At 34.6% G+C, this 20,009-nt stretch overlaps 4 protein-coding genes across 4 annotated transcripts; 1 reads left to right on the plus strand and 3 right to left on the minus strand.

The window, feature by feature from the left end:
• Positions 1–4,148: 4,148 nt before the first annotated feature.
• LOC106305069 (probable aspartic protease At2g35615) lies at positions 4,149–6,064 on the minus strand. The gene is made up of 2 exons (XM_013741448.1): positions 5,188–6,064; positions 4,149–4,663 (listed from the first exon to the last, which is right to left on the minus strand). Exons 1-2 carry the CDS (start codon positions 6,015–6,017, stop codon positions 4,240–4,242), a joined length of 1,254 nt encoding a protein of 417 aa, XP_013596902.1. The 5' UTR covers positions 6,018–6,064; the 3' UTR covers positions 4,149–4,239.
• Positions 6,065–7,098: 1,034 nt separating this feature from the next.
• LOC106306273 lies at positions 7,099–12,689 on the plus strand. The gene is made up of 19 exons (XM_013742832.1): positions 7,099–7,308; positions 7,415–7,573; positions 7,669–7,896; positions 7,989–8,075; positions 8,164–8,253; positions 8,338–8,464; positions 8,802–8,902; positions 9,239–9,407; positions 9,529–9,650; positions 9,868–9,996; positions 10,088–10,186; positions 10,260–10,317; positions 10,418–10,493; positions 10,576–10,705; positions 10,791–10,948; positions 11,040–11,112; positions 11,201–11,392; positions 11,481–11,574; positions 11,646–12,689. The coding sequence occupies exons 1-19, from the start codon at positions 7,264–7,266 to the stop codon at positions 12,491–12,493; spliced, it is 2,985 nt and encodes a 994-aa protein (XP_013598286.1). The 5' UTR covers positions 7,099–7,263; the 3' UTR covers positions 12,494–12,689.
• A 74-nt stretch (positions 12,690–12,763) lies between these two features.
• Positions 12,764–14,100, minus strand: LOC106306274 (basic leucine zipper 9). The gene is made up of 5 exons (XM_013742833.1): positions 13,905–14,100; positions 13,735–13,825; positions 13,464–13,635; positions 13,182–13,383; positions 12,764–13,117 (listed from the first exon to the last, which is right to left on the minus strand). Exons 1-5 carry the CDS (start codon positions 14,058–14,060, stop codon positions 12,863–12,865), a joined length of 876 nt encoding a protein of 291 aa, XP_013598287.1. The 5' UTR covers positions 14,061–14,100; the 3' UTR covers positions 12,764–12,862.
• Positions 14,101–15,131: 1,031 nt separating this feature from the next.
• Positions 15,132–16,314, minus strand: LOC106304812. Its single transcript, XM_013741202.1, has 2 exons — positions 16,089–16,314; positions 15,132–15,740 (listed from the first exon to the last, which is right to left on the minus strand). Exons 1-2 carry the CDS (start codon positions 16,254–16,256, stop codon positions 15,165–15,167), a joined length of 744 nt encoding a protein of 247 aa, XP_013596656.1. The 5' UTR covers positions 16,257–16,314; the 3' UTR covers positions 15,132–15,164.
• Positions 16,315–20,009: the final 3,695 nt, after the last annotated feature.

A 20,009-nucleotide genomic window follows, 5' to 3' on the forward strand; every position in this document is an offset into this window, starting at 1 on the left:
CCAGTTTAAAGGTGGTTATTTTTAAATAATACTTATGTGAATAGTCACAACTTTCCAATTTAAATAGTCACATCTTTTCAATTTAAAGGTAGTTATTTTGAAATGATACATGTATGAATAGTCACAATTTTTCATTTAAATAATTACATCTTTTTAATTTAAATACTAACTAATACACAACTCTTGAAATAAATAATAAAATGACATATCTTAATATATAATGAAAAGACACAACTTTTAACAAGAAATAAAATTTCTATAAAACACACAACTTTTCAACATTGTTTGGGTTTGCTATTATTAATTGTTTTTTTTCTTCACCATTTTATTTGATTAGCGAAAATTATGCTTTGAGAAGGCATAGACATTGGACTATTAATAAATTTTCAAAATTTTGTTTGAAGAGTCACATCTTTTGAATTAAAAGGTTGTGTCTTTTTGTAATAATACTTATATGAAGAGTCACAACTTTTCAATATAAATGGTCACATTCTTTTAATATAAATAGTTATTTTAAAATAAAAAGACACAACTTTTAATTGTTGAAAAGACACAACCTTTCAACATAAGTGGAATTCACAACCTTTTGAATTAATAAGGATTGCTATTATTAGTAGATATGTATGCTGTGACATTCTAAACCTATGTATCGATTAGGACGGCCAGTGCAAGCAGGCTCGTTCCCTCAATAGCTGGAAGTGTCCTATTTGTAAGCCTGAGGGTTTTGTTTTGGCTCGTCAAAACATGCAAGACAACTTATTTGTATATGATGAAAAGAAACAGACAAGAACAGCCAAACTTTTTGTCCACTAATCTTAAATCCCCAAAACAAGTTGTTTAAAGAAAATTATGAAGCTAAAATCCATGTGGTGGAATCTATATACAAGGGCATCATAAATCTATATAGATGTGCATTAACAGAACTCTATATACAAGTGCATCATAAATATCTAGCTAATTAAAGATGAAATCTTATCCTCTAAAAAATATGTCTTTGTTGTCCAAAAAAAAATATGTCTTTAAGAAGTTGATTTTATACCAATAAACAGTTCCTTTAACTTTGCTAAGCTTCACATGAATAAAAAAATTAACCATTAATAAAAAATATGTATAAATTATACTCATACCGATGCTGGAGTTCTGATCAACACCAAGGCCTTGTTAGTACAATTCGAATCGTCGATTTGAAAGAATGAAATAAAACAAAAAAAAAGGTAAAATATCCCATGGAGAGTTTGCATGAGTAGAAGAGAGCAAAATGTAGCCGAAGGACAACTTGCCAGAATTATGTTCATCACCATCATCATCATCATCAATATTTTTTATGCATGATGAACAACGCTCCGGCAAGTCATCCTTGGCTGCATTATACTCTACTCCACTTCATGCAATTCTACTCCGTTGGGCACGCATGTCCATCAAGCTTCATATGAGCGTTTGTGATGGTTTTAGGCAGTGGAACGAGAGGAAGTATTTATAAGAGAGAGAGATGCAACTGCACAACGTATCCGGTCAATATAATATGCATTCACATATATGGTGATATAAAATATTCGACAATCAGGTAAAGATTCGTAAAGCAAGTGGCTCTAGTGCTCAACATAAAGCCAATAAGTTCAGTTCAAAAAAAAAAAACATAAAGCCAATAATGTTATTATGTCAAAATACTCGGCCTTTTCTCACGGCACGGCCTTTCCACCATCCACTCACAAAATCTTGTACATTTCTCAAAATCTTTATATATCAATCGATTCCGTCAACCTAACTTATTAGATGGTTATTTAGCCTTAATTTATTCGGAGCAGTCAACGAATATAGAGAATACTACTAACATCAACATACATGGCTTGTTCGAGCAGTTCTCTATAGACTTAATTTTAGGTTTCGAATCCAAATTACAATGGTACATCTTTAGAAGAAACCCATTTGTCAATATATTTTCCTGACCTTTGTCCAAAGATATGTGGACAAAACAAAAATCAAAACACATTATTAAGTCCCATAAATAATCTTAAGACCCAATTTTCAGGATCGAATTAACACGTGAATCTTAAGTTTTAAAACTTAGTTATTTGATCTACCCGTATCTCATACTTGGAATTTGTAAACAGTTTTATACTTCATACAGATTAATATCAACACATAAATAAGAATTCAAGAAACCTCATGCAAGGGGGAGGGTGTATGATGCTGCGCACATTGGTCCCACTGCTTTCAACTAAATAAATATTTTACTCCTTTGGAGAAATATTGGAAGTCAAAAGAATTATTTGCATTAGTGGTGATTGGCTTATATGCTATATAAAAGCAAGAAAATCGTATAACTAGAATATAAAAAAAAAGCCATGGAAGATATGGATTAGATATTGAAAGCTGTACTTCATTTTACAGATTTCTGCAAACAGAAAAAAAGTTTTAGATATTCATGTATCTAAATGTCTACATTTTATGTGCATATATTGGCAGTTATTCTTACCTTCGTGTTTAAATTTTATAACGCTCGTCAGTTATACATAACCATGTTCGAAAATTTCTGGTGACATAAAATGTAGACATTTAGATACATGACCATTATTTCTAATTTCAATCCTCACATTAATTAAAAACACAATGGAAACAATGGTCTTTTGGTAAAGAAAAACAATGGTCTTTTGGTCAAAATTAATAATTAAAACAATGGTTATAATAAGAAATTTATCCAATAATTATTTATATATAAAGAGGACTTAACTTCAAAGACTGAATTACGGTGGGTCTAGTGACATTCCTTACTGCTCAAAGAATATTGGCATAAATTAACTGGTGTTTTGGTATTAGTGGGTTCGACGATTGGTTGATTGGTCGATAATGATAAAGATCAATAAATATAGTTTTACTTTTAATTCAGAAGATTGGACTACTTATATATATGCATAACATAATACATATGTTTAAAAAAAAAATTCATATGTTTAGTTAACGTTGATATAAAAGCAGGAATGGTGAGGCACTAGTATGGATTGCATTAAACGGCTAATATTAAGAATGAACATTCTATCTCAGAACTTTTGACATTTATTATATACATATGTATATAAGATAAAGCTTGTTAAATAAATGGAAAACCAGAAATGGAACCTAAAAGATATGGCGGCCGCCCGCCAACAATGCACCGCCCTTATCTCCTTGCATGTATATTGGTCGGGTCATATAATATCTAAGCTTCGAAGCAAAGAAAAAAAAATTGAAACGACTTTTTCATCATTTGCTAGGGAAGTGATTTGTCGTTTTAACTTGTTAATTATTTCGTGAGTCGTTTATATGGACAATTTTATATCTACAACATATCCAATAATTTGACAAATTACATGAAGCATATTTCTTTTCGCTAAACCTTTACTCGTTAGCTAAACTTCACAAGTGCTCTGGCATATTTGAATTACACGAAACATATTTTCTTCTAGGCTAAATATTTCATGTGAAAACAAATAATGATTTTCTTCTTCTTCTGGAGATCCCATGCATCTCTAGTACGTAAATACGTACACCTTTACACAAGCTTTCATCAGAGAAACAAGTGCTGAAAGGTTTCAAAAATACACTCCGGACCACCTATTTTGGCCAGTGAATAAATCCTCTCTTCATATTGTATCTTCCTGTTCTTTTTTTTTGATTCCTGACCAAAATCTCATGGTCAAAATATTGATATGAGCATGAAAGAGTTTTTAGCTTTTTTTTAGGTACAAAAAAAAGAGTTTTTTAGCTTAAACTTTTTAGCTTTTTATTCTACAACTTAAATTTTAGTTATCTATTTAACTGAAGATTTTTCGTCTTCCCCAATAATGTACTACTTTTTATGTTATTAGTACAATTCCATAGGTAATACCTTTTAACGGGTAGATGCAATCTTGAATTCAAAAAAAAGGAAAAAGAAGAAGAATGAAACAGTGTTTGTTCACTATATTTTGTTCACGGAGCAGAGGAGGGTTTGAAAGCATCATCTGCATGCAAGGAGAATCGTTACAAAAGGGGCTTCCATATTTTTTTTTCAAGTTTCAACTTCGATATCTATGAAATTTTTATGGTCTTTATTTTGTGCCAATTTATTATAGTCATGTTCAGTACTCTGCGTCACAAGATGGGCAATACGTATTCACCAATGTCTTCTTTTTTTTATTCACCAATGTCTTGTAACGATAATGTCTAAAGATAAACAATTATTTATGTTATAAAGAGACTAATTAAAACTCAATAAGACTACTAAATACCATCAACAAAATCGGCCAAACAATCTCTTTGTTGAAAGGCCAGCACCCTATCTGAAGTGTCATAGCCAACTACATAATCAACAAGTCCTGATGCTCCAAGCACATTCTTCTCCTCATCCTCCATGGTCGATCTGACCAAAGCCGTGCAGAAAGAAGAAGGGCTATCTCGGAGATAAAGTCCTTTGTTTGAGATCGTGAAGTTAAACCCTTGTAAATGTAAAGTGACTATGGGTAATGACTCTATCTCTAAGCCAACCTCGGTTGTGAAACACATTAGTTCGTTCACTTCATATGCAACCGTTGGTCCAATCAGCGGCATTAGCTCTTCCTTCACCTTCTCGTAGAGTGATGCCTCTAGACGCGTATAGTACGTGCCAATGTCTACTGCTATTGTACTAGTCTCGTTGCTTCTCATTCTAGTTAAAAAAATTGTTCGTGAAAACATATAATTGACAGTTAGAAAAAAAAGAGAGGCTTTGGTAGTCTCAAATTGTTAACATCCGCGTTAGCGTTTTATGTATACTCTAAATAAAGTTTATAAGAATAACTTCTTCTTTTTTTGTAAAACATGTGTTTGTATAATAATTATAAAAATATTGCAGGATTTATATGAAAAGCAACAAAAAAAATTGAAACCTAAATATATAGTGGTTTCCACAAGTAAATATCACAAGATTATTAAATGAGAAGAGGGTATATTGCATTTTAAATATACAACTAGGTTGTAAATGTTCCAGTATACCACAAACTTTAGGTTTAGCTAGGTTACGTAAAATACTAATTAAAATGGTATACATGATCTAGGTTGTTTTTTTTTTTGTAAAAATAATTTGTTGACAAATGTTAGTAAACAATGAATAAATTCGTAGAAATCTACCGTGTTTTTTTTTGCAACCAAGATCCAAAAATGCCACAAAATATAACCAAAATATGTTCATACCTCTGTTCCTCAAGACTGATCCCGAGGAGAGGAATGTGATACGAGTAAGAGTTCGTCTCCATCGTATCTAACATCGGAACCAACATCATATCGCCGCCGAACTCAGCCGCTGATCCTAGACGAATGTAGTTACGCGAGCCGGCGGAGGAAGGCCATAAACAGTGAGAAAATCTGGTGACGCGAAGCTGAGAAAGAAGCGAGAAATGATGAGTGGTTAGACTCACTCTCCCGTCAACGCCGCCACCGTCGTCCTCCGGCGTCACACGATTGCTAGTCCCGCAGCCAAAGACAAACCCACGAACTATGGAGAGAGAGTTTTCTTGGTCGGTGATGGAAGAAGTCAACTGGAGGGTGTCGGAAACGAGGTAGCCAGCGCTGAAAGAAGAGACATCGTAGCGACAGGAGTTGGAAGGAGTGCAAAGAAGAGACAGAGAGGATGTTGTCGTTGTTGTTGTGTTATCATGGGTAGTGGCATTAGGGGAGAGGAGAGGACATAGAGAAGAGTTGGTGCAGGAGATTGGTGAGAAAGTTGTTGAAGATTTGCCGTCGTAGCGTCGGGTTGTGTCGGAGATGGAGCATTGGTGTTCATCATCATCGCAAGGGTCGCATTCGAGGAATGTGAGATGTGTAGAAGAGTCTAGCTTGAGGTTGAAGTTTCGCGTTGGGGTTCCTATGGTGATCTCAACGTAGAGATTGGACTCGAAGGGTAAGAAGAAACCGTTTGGTTGTTGTTCATTCGAGAAATCATCTTCAAAGCTAGAGTTATGAGTAAGTAGAGTGAAGAGGAGAAGTAGAAGGAGAAGGAGAAGGTGTGGAATTGATGAAACCATGATTTTTTAAGGCTAATTCAACTTTTTGTATAGTTTAATGCTTCCAAAAGTGACTTATTACCTACATTTTATATGACTTATGAAATGCTATCTGTGGAATTGTAATTGATTTCTTTTAGGTTATCATATGATAATTCTTAATTACTTAACTGCACACAATTTTTTAGCAGTAAGTGTTGCACTGCATGGATTGGATTAGTGGTTAATATGTTAACCGGGTTATACGGTTACAAATATTTAATTGCCAAGTTTTTCACAACTGTAGCTAATTTTATTAATCTGACTAACATCCAAGTACTTTCAATTCTAAGAAATGAAACTATAAATTAAAAAGTTTAATTGTGTTTTAATTTTCAGTTCATAACTTGATATATTTTAGATCTCTAACCATATACACAACATGGTAATAACGAAATGAATCAGTGACATATATCGTTTAGCACTTTTTATCAAAAAAGTTATAATAATTTGAGAAGACGTATACAATACATATTTTACGTAGATCAGTGTGTTTGAAAGGACCGTCTAATACTAGGTGCTACTGAAGCGGTCGATTAGGACCCGAGTTTAAAAATAAAAAAAATATTAAGAAAATTTTCAAAATAAATACATAAATTTGGTTTAAAATTTAAAATTTTAATGTATTTTTAAATTTATAGTTTATAAGTAAAAGAGAAACCTCAGATATATATAGATAAAGTTATAAAGTTACTAACTTTTAGTATTATTTTACATTGTCAAACATATAGTTAATATTTTTTTTTTGAACAGGGCTTTAGTATAGTTTGATATGTTTGATGACATGCTTTTCATAAGCACAGTTTCATTTGGTTTAAATGACGTGGGTGGTGTCGGTTACTAAACGCATCTTCCGTGATCGGTATGGATTAGGTGAACGTAGGCCAGAACGAAGCGGACATACGTGGCCCATTTAGGATCACTAAAACATAGGTTGATGAGCCCATCACGCATGAAAACAAAAGGCCCAAATAAAGAATCTGTGTGGGGCCCCACAAGAATCTGCGGTTCTAGATTCATTACTTCGCGGGGGCTCCTTCGGTTTACTTTTCGTATCCTCTCTCAACAACACTCAACGCCAGAGAAAAAATAAAAGCATGACGCGTTTTTTTCGTTGTCAAGCTCTTACGTTAAAGCTCTCTGCACCTACTTTTCCCCCAAAAGGATAAAATCAAAACATTTGAAGTATTCTATTCTAATTCACGCATCTGATTCCATTTTCTCTTTTATGCGGAGCTCGCGATTTCGCCCAAACACTTCTGGTTCATTCCAGGTAACTCTTTTTTTTTCTCAATTTCTCAATTTCAGGATCTAGGTAATTTGCGAATTTGCGAATTTATAATCGAAAAGATCTCACTTTTGTGATTTTGGGTCTGTAGAATAATCGGTGGTGGTCAGTAGTCTTATCGTTGTTCGTCGGGCTCATAGCGAGTATACAGAGAGTGTGGAGTAAGTTTGTGACAATGGGTTGGGGAAACATTTACAGGAGGAGGATGAAAGTCTTCTCTGTTGCTATAATCATCTACTTCGATTACAAGGTAAAAGCTTTTTTTTTTTTAATTGTTTTGATTGGTTAGTGTATTGAAAGGTCTTAGCTTTTGTTTTGTTGTTGTTGTTGTGGTGGTGAGTGAAGAGTGTTCAGCAGAGAGAGAAGTGGATTAAGAAGTCCAAGGTTCCTGCTTTGTGGGAGAAAGCTCATGAGCGTAATGCCAAGCGAGTGTTGAATTTGATTGTGGAGCTGGAAGGGTTGTGGGTGAAGATGGGGCAGTATCTATCCACTCGCGCTGATGTTCTTCCTCAGGCTTATATTTCTCTTCTCACTCAGTTGCAGGACTCACTCCCTCCTCGCCCTTTGCAGGAGGTTGTTAAATTAAAGCAAACGGTGTTTTTTAATTGTTGCCACTGTAATCTGGTTTTGATTTTCTCTGATATGTGGCTGACTTTCTTTCTCAGGTTTGTCGAACCATTGAAAGAGAACTTGGGCATTCCATGGAAGTTTTGTTTGCTGATTTTTCTGACGAACCTTTGGCAACTGCTTCGGTAAATTCCTGAAGCCTGTTCGTGCTAAGACACAATATAAGCCACAACTAGCACAGGTTTTTTTGATAGTGGGCTCTCTGTTTTGTAGATAGCACAGGTTCATCGTGCTACTCTAGCTAATGGCCAGGATGTGGTTGTTAAAGTTCAGCACAATGGCATTAGAGCGATTATTTTGGAGGTCTGTTCTTAGTCTTGCTTTGAGGCCTTTCAGATTACTGTTGATATTTTCTCCAACTCCTTTTCTGTAATTGTTTCTAAACAGGACTTGAAGAATGCAAAGTCCATCGTTGACTGGATTGCTTGGGCAGAACCACAGTACGATTTTAACCCCATGATAGATGAATGGTGCAAGGAAGCTCCTAGAGAACTAGACTTCAACATTGAAGCTGGTATGCTTCACTTGCATAGATAATGAATAGTCTTAAATTTTCACTAAAGCTTTTCATCGCCTTCTATGATCAAGTGCTTGAGATGAGATTGTGATTTTGAGATAGACTTTTCTTGGGTAGTTAGGTTGTCAATTTTTTTATGTTGGATTATGCATAATCTTACCATTTTAGGTCACACTTTATTTTTATTTTTCAAATGGCTATGTTCGAGATAACATGGCAAAAATAGACAGAATATTGTGTGTTTGAATTCCTTTCCTAGAGGTTCATGCTTGTACGTCACTGATAACTGCATTTCTGAGTTTTTACCCTTTGTGTTCTGTTTCTCAACATGTAGAAAATACTAGAACCGTATCCAGAAATCTTGGGTGCAAGAAGACAAATGATGAAGTTAGAAGTGACAATCGGGTTGATGTTTTAATTCCAGATATAATCCAGGTTCTTATCCCTAGTGCTCTTTTCTTACTCTAAAGTATACAGACATAAATACTTCCATATACAGTTCTAAGTCTAGGATGGAAACATTAATCCTATTAATGAGCATCACAAAGTCATCACAAAAGTCTGTTTTGGTAATGCTGTATTTGGTATCTCTGTTGCGGTACGCTTTCTATATTTGATATTGCTTAGAAATCATGTAGTGGACCAATGTAGTACTGTGTAACACAGCAGCATTACAAGTTGATGACTTAAGAAGCTGAAAGCTGCTCATTCCTTATTGTTTTTTTCTGCTATTTATGTCTTACACCTCCTTCGTTGCTCTAAAATTGACAGTCGTCTGAGAGTGTGCTCATTATTGAGTACATGGATGGAATTCGCTTGAATGATGTGGAATCTCTAGATGCTTTCGGTGTGGATAAACAAAAAATCGTTGAAGAGATCACTCGTGCATATGCCCACCAGATTTATGTTGATGGGTTTTTCAATGGAGACCCTCATCCAGGTATGGTCTTTGACAAGAAACTTCTATCTGGAGTTTGCCAATTATTTTCTTCTGTCTTGTAACCACCATGCTTGCTTAGACATATAGTTCTCATATAATCAAATTATACTCTTTTTTGCAGGAAATTTTCTTGTTAGTAAGGAAGCACCACATCGTCCTATTTTACTTGATTTTGGGCTAACGAAGAAACTTTCACATCCCTTGAAACAAGCACTAGCCAAGATGTTTCTAGCATCGGCAGAGGTTTGTTAAGTTTCTGTAACAACTCTCTTTTTTCACCCTGTCTTACCCAAATCTTTTTGTGGGATTTTAGAATGATGAAACTTCGTTAACAAAACTTAAAACGTTTTAAATATTGAAAAAAAAAACTGAACCAACTTCGCTCTGGTCATGTGAATATTATATGTTTGTAAAATTGTAGGTAGGTCATAGTTTGGATTTTAACTGCTTAATGTAACAGGGAGACCAAGTGGCGCTCTTGTCTGCCTTTGCAGAAATGGGACTGAAGCTGCGGCTCGATCTGCCAGATCAGGCAATGAGTGTGGCAAGTCTCTTCTTCCGGTCTTCAACTCCATCAAATGAAGCTGTGGTTAGTAAATTTTCTTCTTTGTTTCATAACCTTGCTTTCTCTTTTGCGCTAACTGTAGTATATCCGCTCTGACCGATATATCTCTTTATAGAAAACGCTAAAATCCTTGAACGATCAAAGAACGCAAAATATGAAAGTTATACAGGAAAAGATGCAGCTCACCCCGAAAGAAGTTAAACGCTTCAATCCGGTAAGCGTAAATTTCTTTCAAGTATACGCCTTGTTAGTGGCCAACTTTATCTTAATGAAACCATTTGATGCAGATAGATGCGTTTCCTGGCGATATTGTGATTTTTGCAAGGGTCATTAATCTACTCAGAGGTATGGTGTGTGATGTGAATCATACTATTTTACTTCATTACATCAAAGAGATTCTCTCATTCATAGTAATTCATTGTTGTTTTACTTATCGACTCTTTAGGACTTTCATCCACTATGAACGTTCAGATCGTTTATCTGGACATCATGAGACCATTTGCCGAATCTGTTCTGTTGGGGTAAGTCCCCTTGTAGTTTTTGCAGCTCAAGTTTATCTTCTCCTTGTGGTATACCTCGTATGACCATAATGTGACTTTGCAGGAGTATCAGTCGAGGACCAACAGTAGACACTTCTTGGATACATGACTCGCCTGTCCATTCCGATGTAGAGTCCAAACTGAGGAAGCTGCTCATTGAACTTGGGAGTATCAAGAAAATACTAGGAATTCAGGTGGGAAACACTCTTTTACCATCTGGCTTGCCAGCAGCGTACATTACGTTTCTACGTGTGTTCTAACTCGGACATGTTTGTGTAGGTATGTGCATATAAAGATGGGAAAGTCATTATTGACACTGCTGCTGGAGTACTTGGGAGATATGATCCTCGTCCAGTTCAACCGGACAGTTTATTTCCTGTTTTCTCTGTGACAAAAGGTATCACTGCCGGCATGATACACTGGCTTGTCGACCAAAGGTGGGTACCAACATTATTACCAGCTTGCAAAAGTTGGCAGAACTCATATGCTTAGTCATACGTTAGTAATGTTTAGTTTTTGATGATACAGAAAACTCCAGTTCGACCAGACTGTAGGAGATATATGGCCAGGGTTTGGATCAAATGGAAAAGAGACCATAAAGGTACAAGGAGTTACACTGTCATGTAATTAATTTACAACCTATCGTGAGCTATTGATTTTCATTTGATTCCCTCCTTATTGTGTATCAGGTCCATCATGTGCTTAACCATACGTCTGGGCTGCACAACGCCTTTGACCCTATAGGAGAAAATCCTCTGCTTATTTGTGACTGGGATGAATGTTTGAAACGCCTTGCTAATTCATCACCTGAAACAGAGCCTGGCAGTCAGCAGTCTTATCACTATCTCACGCTTGGATGGCTATGTGGTGGAATCCTTGAGGTAAACTAATCTGTGCCTTAAAGCCTAAAACACAAGCAAGGCTCTCTACTATGTTGATGTCAATCTTGTTTTCATCTATCTTGAACAGTATGCTTCTGGAAAGAAATTCCAGGAGATCCTTGAAGAATCCATTGTAAAACCCTTAAAGATCGATGGAGAACTGTACGTTGGTATCCCCCCAGGTGAATAACAAACATTATAAATTAGTCTACCAGCTTTATTAAGTACTATTCTAACGCCTTAATTTTTATAGGTGTTGAGTCTCGGCTTGCCACATTGACGCTGGACACCGACGAACTAAACAAGATTCCGTCCATTCCTAGTCAGCCTGAACTTCCTTCGACATTTCAACCAGTGCAGATCTTTCAAATAGCAAGCAGCTTGCCAGTCTTATTTAACACATTGAATGTGCGTAGGGCCACAATCCCTGCGGCTAATGGACATTGCTCGGCGCGTGCACTTGCTCGGTACTACGCAGCCTTAGCAGATGGCGGTCTAGTACCACCACCACATTCCTCTTTATCCCAGCCACCACTTGGCAGCCACAACCACGTTCCGAAATTCTCATCGGTAAATGACACAATGAAAAAGAGAAAGGGTAAGGGTAAAGAGATGGCAGCTACAGAGAAGCTTAAACCAAAAGATCACAAAGAGAAGAAGTTCTATGACGACAGAGATTCAAGCATAGAAAGTTTAGGCAGGCTAGTCAATGATACTAGCAGTTCTGCTGGCAAAACTGAGATCAGTAGCAATGATCATCAAGATGATATTCACAATATGTTTAGCAATCCAAGTATCCATGATGCTTTTATGGGTACTGGAGATTACAGTGGCTTAGTACTTCCTGATGGGAAGTTTGGACTTGGTTTTAAGCGTGTCACTTCAGAAGATGGGTCTTTAGTTGGTTTTGGACATTCGGGGTTGGGAGGATCAACAGGCTTCTGTGACATCAAAAACAGATTCTCCATTGCAATAACACTCAACAAGATGTCTATGGGAGGTGTTACGGCTAATATTGTCAGGCTGGTTTGCTCAGAGTTAAATATCCCCATGCCTAAGGACTTCTCTCTTTCAAGTGGTATGGATCCTGTAATCAACTAAGGTTGGTTTTCTATGTAAGTTTTGTCTGCTCATGTTACAACATACAAAGAGGTCCTTAGAATCGCCTCAGATATAGCTGGAAAGTATAGTGTAATGATCAGTGGAATATAATGTATTGTCTTTATATATTTTATACATACACATCTATAACCCAATATTCACATTTTCTGGATCTCAAGTAATAAAAGTATATGTTATACACAAATCTGATGTTTATTGTTTACATTTTTTTCAAGTTGATGTATATGTAATAGGGAGCAAAAGGCAGTCTTGCAAACAAAACTTGAGTTCAATAACGAATATGTCGATTTCATTATAACACATACATGAAAATTTCAGAGTGATCGTTACATATTGTGAAGAAGAGGCTCATGGCCAGATGTCTGAGACGCAGCTAACAGCTTCGCTGGATACATTACCAAGTCCAGGGCTTGAGTTCTGTCCAGAAAGAGTGATTCCAGGGAACATAGATTGGTCGCTGTGGACTGTAACTGCGGGTGAGGTACTTCCTGTGTAGTGCAGACTGTTGATGGACTGTGGTGATGGACTTAGATGAGTTTGCAGAAGTTGATTCAAGCTACTAGTGAGAGACCCTCTAGCTACCAAATCTTCTGCTAGTTTCACCTGTACGCTACTTAAAATTAGCACATTCCAATTATTAAGTCGTTCAAGTGATTGATGATAATACCTTGATTCTGAGAGTTTCAACATCTGATTTGAGGATTCTGTTATTTGTTCCAGCACTACGAAACAGTTGTGTTGCGTCAATGAGCTGCTTATACAGTGTTGTGTTCTCTCCTTTCAAAGAATCAACCTGAGATTCAAGATCTGCCAATTGTTCTTGCTTCCTCCTCCTTGACCGCCTTGCTGATTCTCTGTTTGAGTGCATCCTGAGTTCACATCGAAGAAAAAGAAAGTAAATAAACGGTGTTTCACATCTAACTTTTGTATTTATATGCAACAAACATACCTTCTCATACGTTTTAGATGATTGGGATCATTAGTCATTTCAGATTGGCCAGCTTCTGTCTCTGCATCTTCTTCATCAGAGTGACCATGAGAAGATACACTGGCTGTTCTCCGAGCTCTCCTCCTTACCTCAGGTTTATTAGCTGACACTGGACTATCAGCTGACAGATTCTCTTTGCAGGTAAGAACCACACAAATGAAAAAATTATTACTCTAACAACACTTTGTTACAGAGAACACATGGAGTCAAATCAAAGAGACCTGCAACATACCGCAAATCGAGGACTGTGCATCAAGTAAAACTCCAGCTGGAATCAAGCTCTCAGATAACAAATGTCTATCTCTTAACTCACCAGTGTGATCCTGCAACCAAAACGAAATACCAAAACTCTTACTACAATCTGTGGATCTAGTAACAGTGACAACTGAAGAAAAGACTAACCTGGTTCATGGGATCAAAAGAAGGGTCTAGAGGGCTTGTAGATTCTTGTCTTGATAAAGCAGAAGAAGAAGACATGACCTTAGTGAGATACTCTTGTAGAGCCAACTCAGAAGCACTTCTCTTCATACCAGTGTCTTTAGCTGTGTGACCATCCATTTTTTCTCTGTATATGAAATTTGGTGGCAAAAAAAAAGAGGAGGGGAAGAGTAAGTTGTGATAGACATCTTCTTTATATAACACTCTCTCTTCTTTACTAAAGTTATAAAAAGCTTCTTAATGGCTAAGCAAAATTAAATTTGCTTTTCTAATGTAACGTCCTCATTTTCAAATCTCTTACTTCTTATGACAGAATTTATAAAAGAGAATAGTAAAGCAAAGCCAGAGAGATCTTAAGCTCTGTCAACAGTTTTGTAGAAGGTTATATAGTACAAATTATATGCTAATGATAACCTTAATCCTTTAACTAGAGAAGACTAACTAAGGTAGCCGAAAACTGTAAATATGTCAACAGTTTTGTAGAAGGTTATATAGTACCAATTATATGCTAATGATAACCTTAATCCTTTAACTAGTGAAGACTAACTAAGGTAGCCGAAAACTGTAAATATAATATATTCTTTGAATGATAAATAATACTATGAATGATAAATGTTACAAATGATTCATTACCATTCACCAGCAATACTAAAAAAAGATACTTGAGAATTTCAGGTCTCTAGCAACACATATGGTTCTTCTTTTCTTTCATGCTTTTGTTTTCTCTTACTTATCTTCATATGCTTTTAAAAAGCAGATCTACAAAGACACTTCTTTTCACCAGCACCAGAAATACTTTTATTTCTCTATTGTTGATTTAACTTTTGGGTGTAACACAACTTTTCTTTTCCTTTGATCTGCGATTCCTTTAAAAAGCTAAAATATTTTACAACAAAACAATAAAATGAAACAAACTAGGAAATGTATATTAAAAAAAAACAAAAAAGTTATTTAGATCAGAAAATATAATCAAGAAGTATTCTAAATTACTTTTTTTAAGTCATTAACTAGAACATTCCAATCAAGTGGACTTTTAGTTTTCTTAAATTTACGATCTACAGTACTTATTCACTATAGTAAATAATTAAACTCGAACTCAGTTCTTGTTAACACATGCATATTAATTGTGAATAACAAAATAAGTAGTGATGCTTAAATTCTCCATGCATTATCATTTTCATAGAATGTTTTCCAAAATTCCACATTTTTACATTTGGAAATGTATTATGCATCACCACCACCATTTGGAGGATCAGAGGCGCGAGGACAATCCACTATACGTTGTTTCTCTTTATTGTTGCCGAGTGACACAAAGTCCACGTGATAAAGAGCAAGCATCATCACCAAAACGCTCAAGAACACGAGGATGGGACCAAAGATCCATAACATCAGAGAAAACCCTGCGTAGAACAACCTGTTGCCTACCGTGCTGAGAAAGAAACCCTTATCGAACAACTCGCAGACATACTCAGACGTGAGGAACAAGTCACCAGAGGGATTAGGGTATAAGTTAGGGATGTTAACGAGCATGGCGACTTGGTTGAGGAAGCGGATGGAGAGAGAATGTGAGAAGAAAGAAAAGATGAAGATTGTGAGAATCGTTAGGTATTTGATGGCTATGGCGATATCTCCATGTGCTCCATAAACGGCGTCGTTTAGGGGCCTCTTGATGCTGTAAGTGCTGCTTATGACTGCGGCTAAACCGGCGCAGAGGAGGATGCAGGTCGTAGCCATCAGTGTAGCTCCCATTACTACGTTACGGAGTGTTTGTACCGTCGATATGTTCATCTTCTGATTCTCCTGCCAAAATTATACAACAATAAATATAGCTTTTAATTAATTACATTTTTTATGCTTAGGTTTTATGGCAGAAATCACAACTAGTTTTCATACCAAGTGGTCTATTTCTCATACCAAGCTCTAATTCCTAAGATGATAATCACGAGATTGCCATAATATATGAATTGATCTTTGGGTAAGACAACCATGGAGATTGTTTGTGTTTCTATATTTTTTTTTGCAGTCGACCAAGTTTAGTGATCCTTCATATTATCAATTACATTTTGTAAATTTTAAATTTTAATTTCTTAAGATGATATTTACATTCTTAAGAAAAAACACACTATATATGGAAATGGATGTAAGAACCTTGATCATAGAGGAAATCCAGATCCGGCGGCCGCGAGAGTTGATGCCGAGGACAGTGGAGAAGGGATGGGTTCGAACCATGAAGGACAAGTAGATGTGGTAACAAAGCATCATCACTAGAGCTAGTGGCACAAGAATCACGTCTAAGTACCATTTCCTCCATTCCATTTTGCTATCTCTCTCTTTGTTTCTTCAACCTCGTCGACGAGTTTAATGATTTCGTTTATCTTTTCTTTCCTCTCCATATATAGTGCACGTAAATGAAAAATAAATAAAATTGTTTATTCCTCCCTCGCTATATTACATAATTATACATTTGTATTAAAAACAAATATGAAAACAAAATGCTTAATCTAGAGTTTTATCTCAAGGCAAAAATATACTCTCTCTCTTTTTATTCGTAAGTAGTTTTAGTTAAAAGTGTGAATGTTAAGAAAACTTTTATTTTTGAAAAAATAGCATTTAATACATAAATTCAACCAATAATAAAAATGTATGAATTATTTGATTGGTCACACAACATGTAATAAATGTAAAAGATATTTTGGATTATGTAAACATCTTACATTATGAAACAAACATTTTTTTTTTAAAACTACTTATATATCAAAACATAGGGAGTATAAGCAAATTCAGTTGATATTCCGTCTACATCTTAACTTGGTAGCATTAACATCATTGGTAAGTGATACATCATGTGAAAACGTAAGGTAAAATTGAATCCTTCTTCTAGAAATTTAAGAGCATGATTATCGCTTAAGTGGGTCTAAGGTTTTTTAAATTTTTTAATTTTTTTTTGTTTTCTTTTGTCCAAAAAAATAAATAAAAAAAATCAATTGTAGGACGCCACGTGTCAGTGGAGTCCGCAAACAGTACATGAAATCAACAAAAATCGATCTTTATTTGATCACTTTTGTTACTGGTTTTTTGCTGATTCGTGGGGTTCACCACTATTTCTTTTTGTAAAATCCCCCTTAGAAACCAGCGATGAACATGGTCTAAGAGAGGTTCGCTCGAAACCATTTTCAGTATCTATGAAAACTGAAACATAGGGTAAATACAATAGTAAAACGTGAGTACATTGAATCGCGAAACGTAAAGGCGTCAACGCGCTTTACCAAAATTATTTCTTGATATCGGTTACTACAGAACCAATAAGCTAATGACGATTTTCGACATAATTAATTTTTCGCTAATTACAAAACCATGCGCACGCAAATACGCAAATACGCAATACCAGCAAGTTTTCGTCATACTTAATTTACACCGGTGATCAAGTATGAATTGTTTTTTTTTTGAACTATTTCACCCAGAGCCGTGCGAGCACAGATTGTATACATAAGCGATAAACAAAATTGATGCCCTCATTCAGAAGAAAATATCTTAAAAATATCATTGTTACAAAAAAAACTAGAAACAAAAATAATATTTTTTTAACATTTTCTCATCATTTCTTCTCTACAAACTCATTGACTAGACTTTAAAAATCAATATTTCTTAAAAAATTATTTTTAATAGATAAGATAGTCAAATCACTTAATTTTTTTGTGACATATTCGAATGACTATAATTTTTTTTATCAGTTTCAGACTTTCAGTTTTGAAAAACTCTTTTCGACAAATATACCAAAACTGCATTTTTCTAGCAACATTTAAGATTATGATAACTATTCCAATTTAACAAACCATATAAAACTATTCAAGAAAATAAAAATAAATAAAAATTAACTGGAAAGAAGAAGAATATTAACTTAATTATAATGATTTGTGAAAAAGTGAGACGAAAAGCTTTGTCAATAAATAAGATTCAATTTCTGGAAGTGATCGTAGTAGAATAAGATGTTAAGTCGACAATCAGATTGTCCCATAATTTTTACTAAGACAAACAAATTTTACAAAAGATTGTTAATTAAACTAGTAATGGACTAATAAACTTGTTTTTAATTATGGCCCAAGTTTGACTTTATAGTAATCTTAAACTTAAGCCTAAATATATTTTTATTAGTTATGATTACTAATTAATTAAATACATGTTATTAAGTGCTATTTTTGTAAGTGATGCCCTAAGCCAATGTTTCTCTTGGCATAAAGGAAGCACGGCTCTGAATTTTCACCAAAGAGTGTTAGTGTTGAGAGAAAAGAAAAAAACACAAAATCAAAACCCAAATGAGCCACCAAAACGACAATGAGCTTCACTGCTTCTTTCATCTCTTCTTGGGGTCTCACAGGATCAAGTATGAATTGTTAATGACGATATTTTACCCTTTTCCTCGTAATTAGATGTTGGTTCACGTGATTATAAATTTATTAACATTCTCAAATTATATACACATCTTTCTAATTATTAAAAGGGTAAAAAATTAATTAATATAAATAGACGTTCTTTTACAAGAATTGGAACCTATAGAAAAGTGACAAGACCATGCACAAGGTGTAATACCATCAAGTTGCTTTATGGAATCTATAAACTCTTAGCTAGGGAGGGGTTCATAAATTAGTAAGCTAATTTTGTTTCCCTGTTTAATAAGCCAAATTAGTTAACGAAACAGAAAATATGTATGATGAAGCTACGCGTCTTATTATGGAGAACATTAATTTTGGGAAGGCGACATGCAATAGGCACGCATTTTTTATTTGTAGTCACCTAAATCGTGTGTGCACATAAATTGTTGAGTACTTACGCAACTTCAAATTCGTCTAATTCTCTATGGTGTGTTATGAATGTTAATGATATACCATTTTCACGCTTACGTGATTTTTTAAGAAAGATATGGCATAAAATGAAACATCATACTAAATCATTCTTAGCGTTTTATAACCAGTATGTGAAAAATCTATCCAGTTACGTATTTATACTTATAGATTATCTAACTATTTAGTCAAAAAGCTTATCCGACTATTCCAATGTTCTACTATTTAATAATCAATAATCATCCCATATGACTTGGTGTCTACAATCTTTATAATATTTGATTGCTAGCTTCTACGTATATATATGATTTGTCGTTGTTGTACTCATTTCAATATTATAGATGACCAAATTCTATTGCAAAATGAGTTTTCTGCAAGTTTAGCATTATGAGTCATAGGTTTAGTTATGAGACTGATCATGGCTAAATAGTTCGGTAAAATTGATTGCGTGCATTTAAAAGGTGGTACATACTAGCTACCTTGTTTTTTGTTTGCTAGGACATACTAGCTAGCTTTAGATAATAGCATGTCAAGTTTTGTATAAATGATTTACCAAACTATGTATTGTGTGAGTGACATTGCTGAGAACGTAAGAAAACTGGCTTCATAGCTAAGAATAAGATCATGTAAATTAGAAAATACTCATAGAATATCTCATCAATAAAAATTAGAATTAAATTGAAAAAGAAAGAAAAATGGAAATTTCAAACTTCTTAAGAAACTTTCATCACATATATTTGCTTGTGATCGGTTTTATATTTAAATGTCAACTTTATTATATAACTAAATTGTATGAAAATATCATTATTATTTGGAAAATAGCATGTCAAAGTCTTGCATTAAACTAACTTACGTGTACAATACATGAGTGATACTGTTCTTTTTTTTTTTTGATACTACATGAGTGATACTGTTGAAAACTACAATTTCTTTACAAGTTGTTTTGAGATGCTTTAACAATATATATATGTAAAACATAACAAAAAAAAATTGGGTAATACATCAGATTAATGTAAAGCCCTATATATCTAAAATAATTATCCGAATTTTTGCTAATCCAGGTTCAAAATCTAACTTTGGGTATTTTGGAACTCTTAAGATATATTTTTGAATATTTTGAGTATATTTATTTTTATAGTTTTACGATATAAATAAAAACAACAGGTAATTCCAATATTATTCTTTTGGCGGATTAGCTGAAAATAAATAAACCGTTCAAAACCTATAATTA

The sequence above is a fragment of the Brassica oleracea genome, chromosome C7 (assembly GCF_000695525.1).
Source record: "Brassica oleracea var. oleracea cultivar TO1000 chromosome C7, BOL, whole genome shotgun sequence".
Taxonomy (NCBI): Eukaryota; Viridiplantae; Streptophyta; class Magnoliopsida; order Brassicales; family Brassicaceae; genus Brassica; species Brassica oleracea.

Excerpts from the sequence above, each read along its gene's own strand:
- LOC106305069 (XM_013741448.1), bottom strand. The coding sequence starts at position 6,017 with ATGGTTTCATCAATTCCACACCTTCTCCTTCTCCTTCTACTTCTCCTC. Across the intron at positions 4,664-5,187 it reads ATCAGTCTTGAGGAACAGAG|AATGAGAAGCAACGAGACTA; the intron begins GTATGAACATAT and ends TTTTTTAACTAG.
- LOC106306273 (XM_013742832.1), top strand. The coding sequence starts at position 7,264 with ATGCGGAGCTCGCGATTTCGCCCAAACACTTCTGGTTCATTCCAG. Across the intron at positions 8,903-9,238 it reads TAATTCCAGATATAATCCAG|TCGTCTGAGAGTGTGCTCAT; the intron begins GTTCTTATCCCT and ends TAAAATTGACAG. Across the intron at positions 10,494-10,575 it reads GCCGAATCTGTTCTGTTGGG|GAGTATCAGTCGAGGACCAA; the intron begins GTAAGTCCCCTT and ends GTGACTTTGCAG.
- LOC106306274 (XM_013742833.1), bottom strand. The coding sequence starts at position 14,060 with ATGGATGGTCACACAGCTAAAGACACTGGTATGAAGAGAAGTGCTTCT. Across the intron at positions 13,636-13,734 it reads TGCACAGTCCTCGATTTGCG|AGAATCTGTCAGCTGATAGT; the intron begins GTATGTTGCAGG and ends TTACCTGCAAAG. Across the intron at positions 13,384-13,463 it reads CATCTAAAACGTATGAGAAG|GATGCACTCAAACAGAGAAT; the intron begins GTATGTTTGTTG and ends ATGTGAACTCAG.
- LOC106304812 (XM_013741202.1), bottom strand. The coding sequence starts at position 16,256 with ATGGAATGGAGGAAATGGTACTTAGACGTGATTCTTGTGCCACTAGCT. Across the intron at positions 15,741-16,088 it reads GGATTTCCTCTATGATCAAG|GAGAATCAGAAGATGAACAT; the intron begins GTTCTTACATCC and ends TAATTTTGGCAG.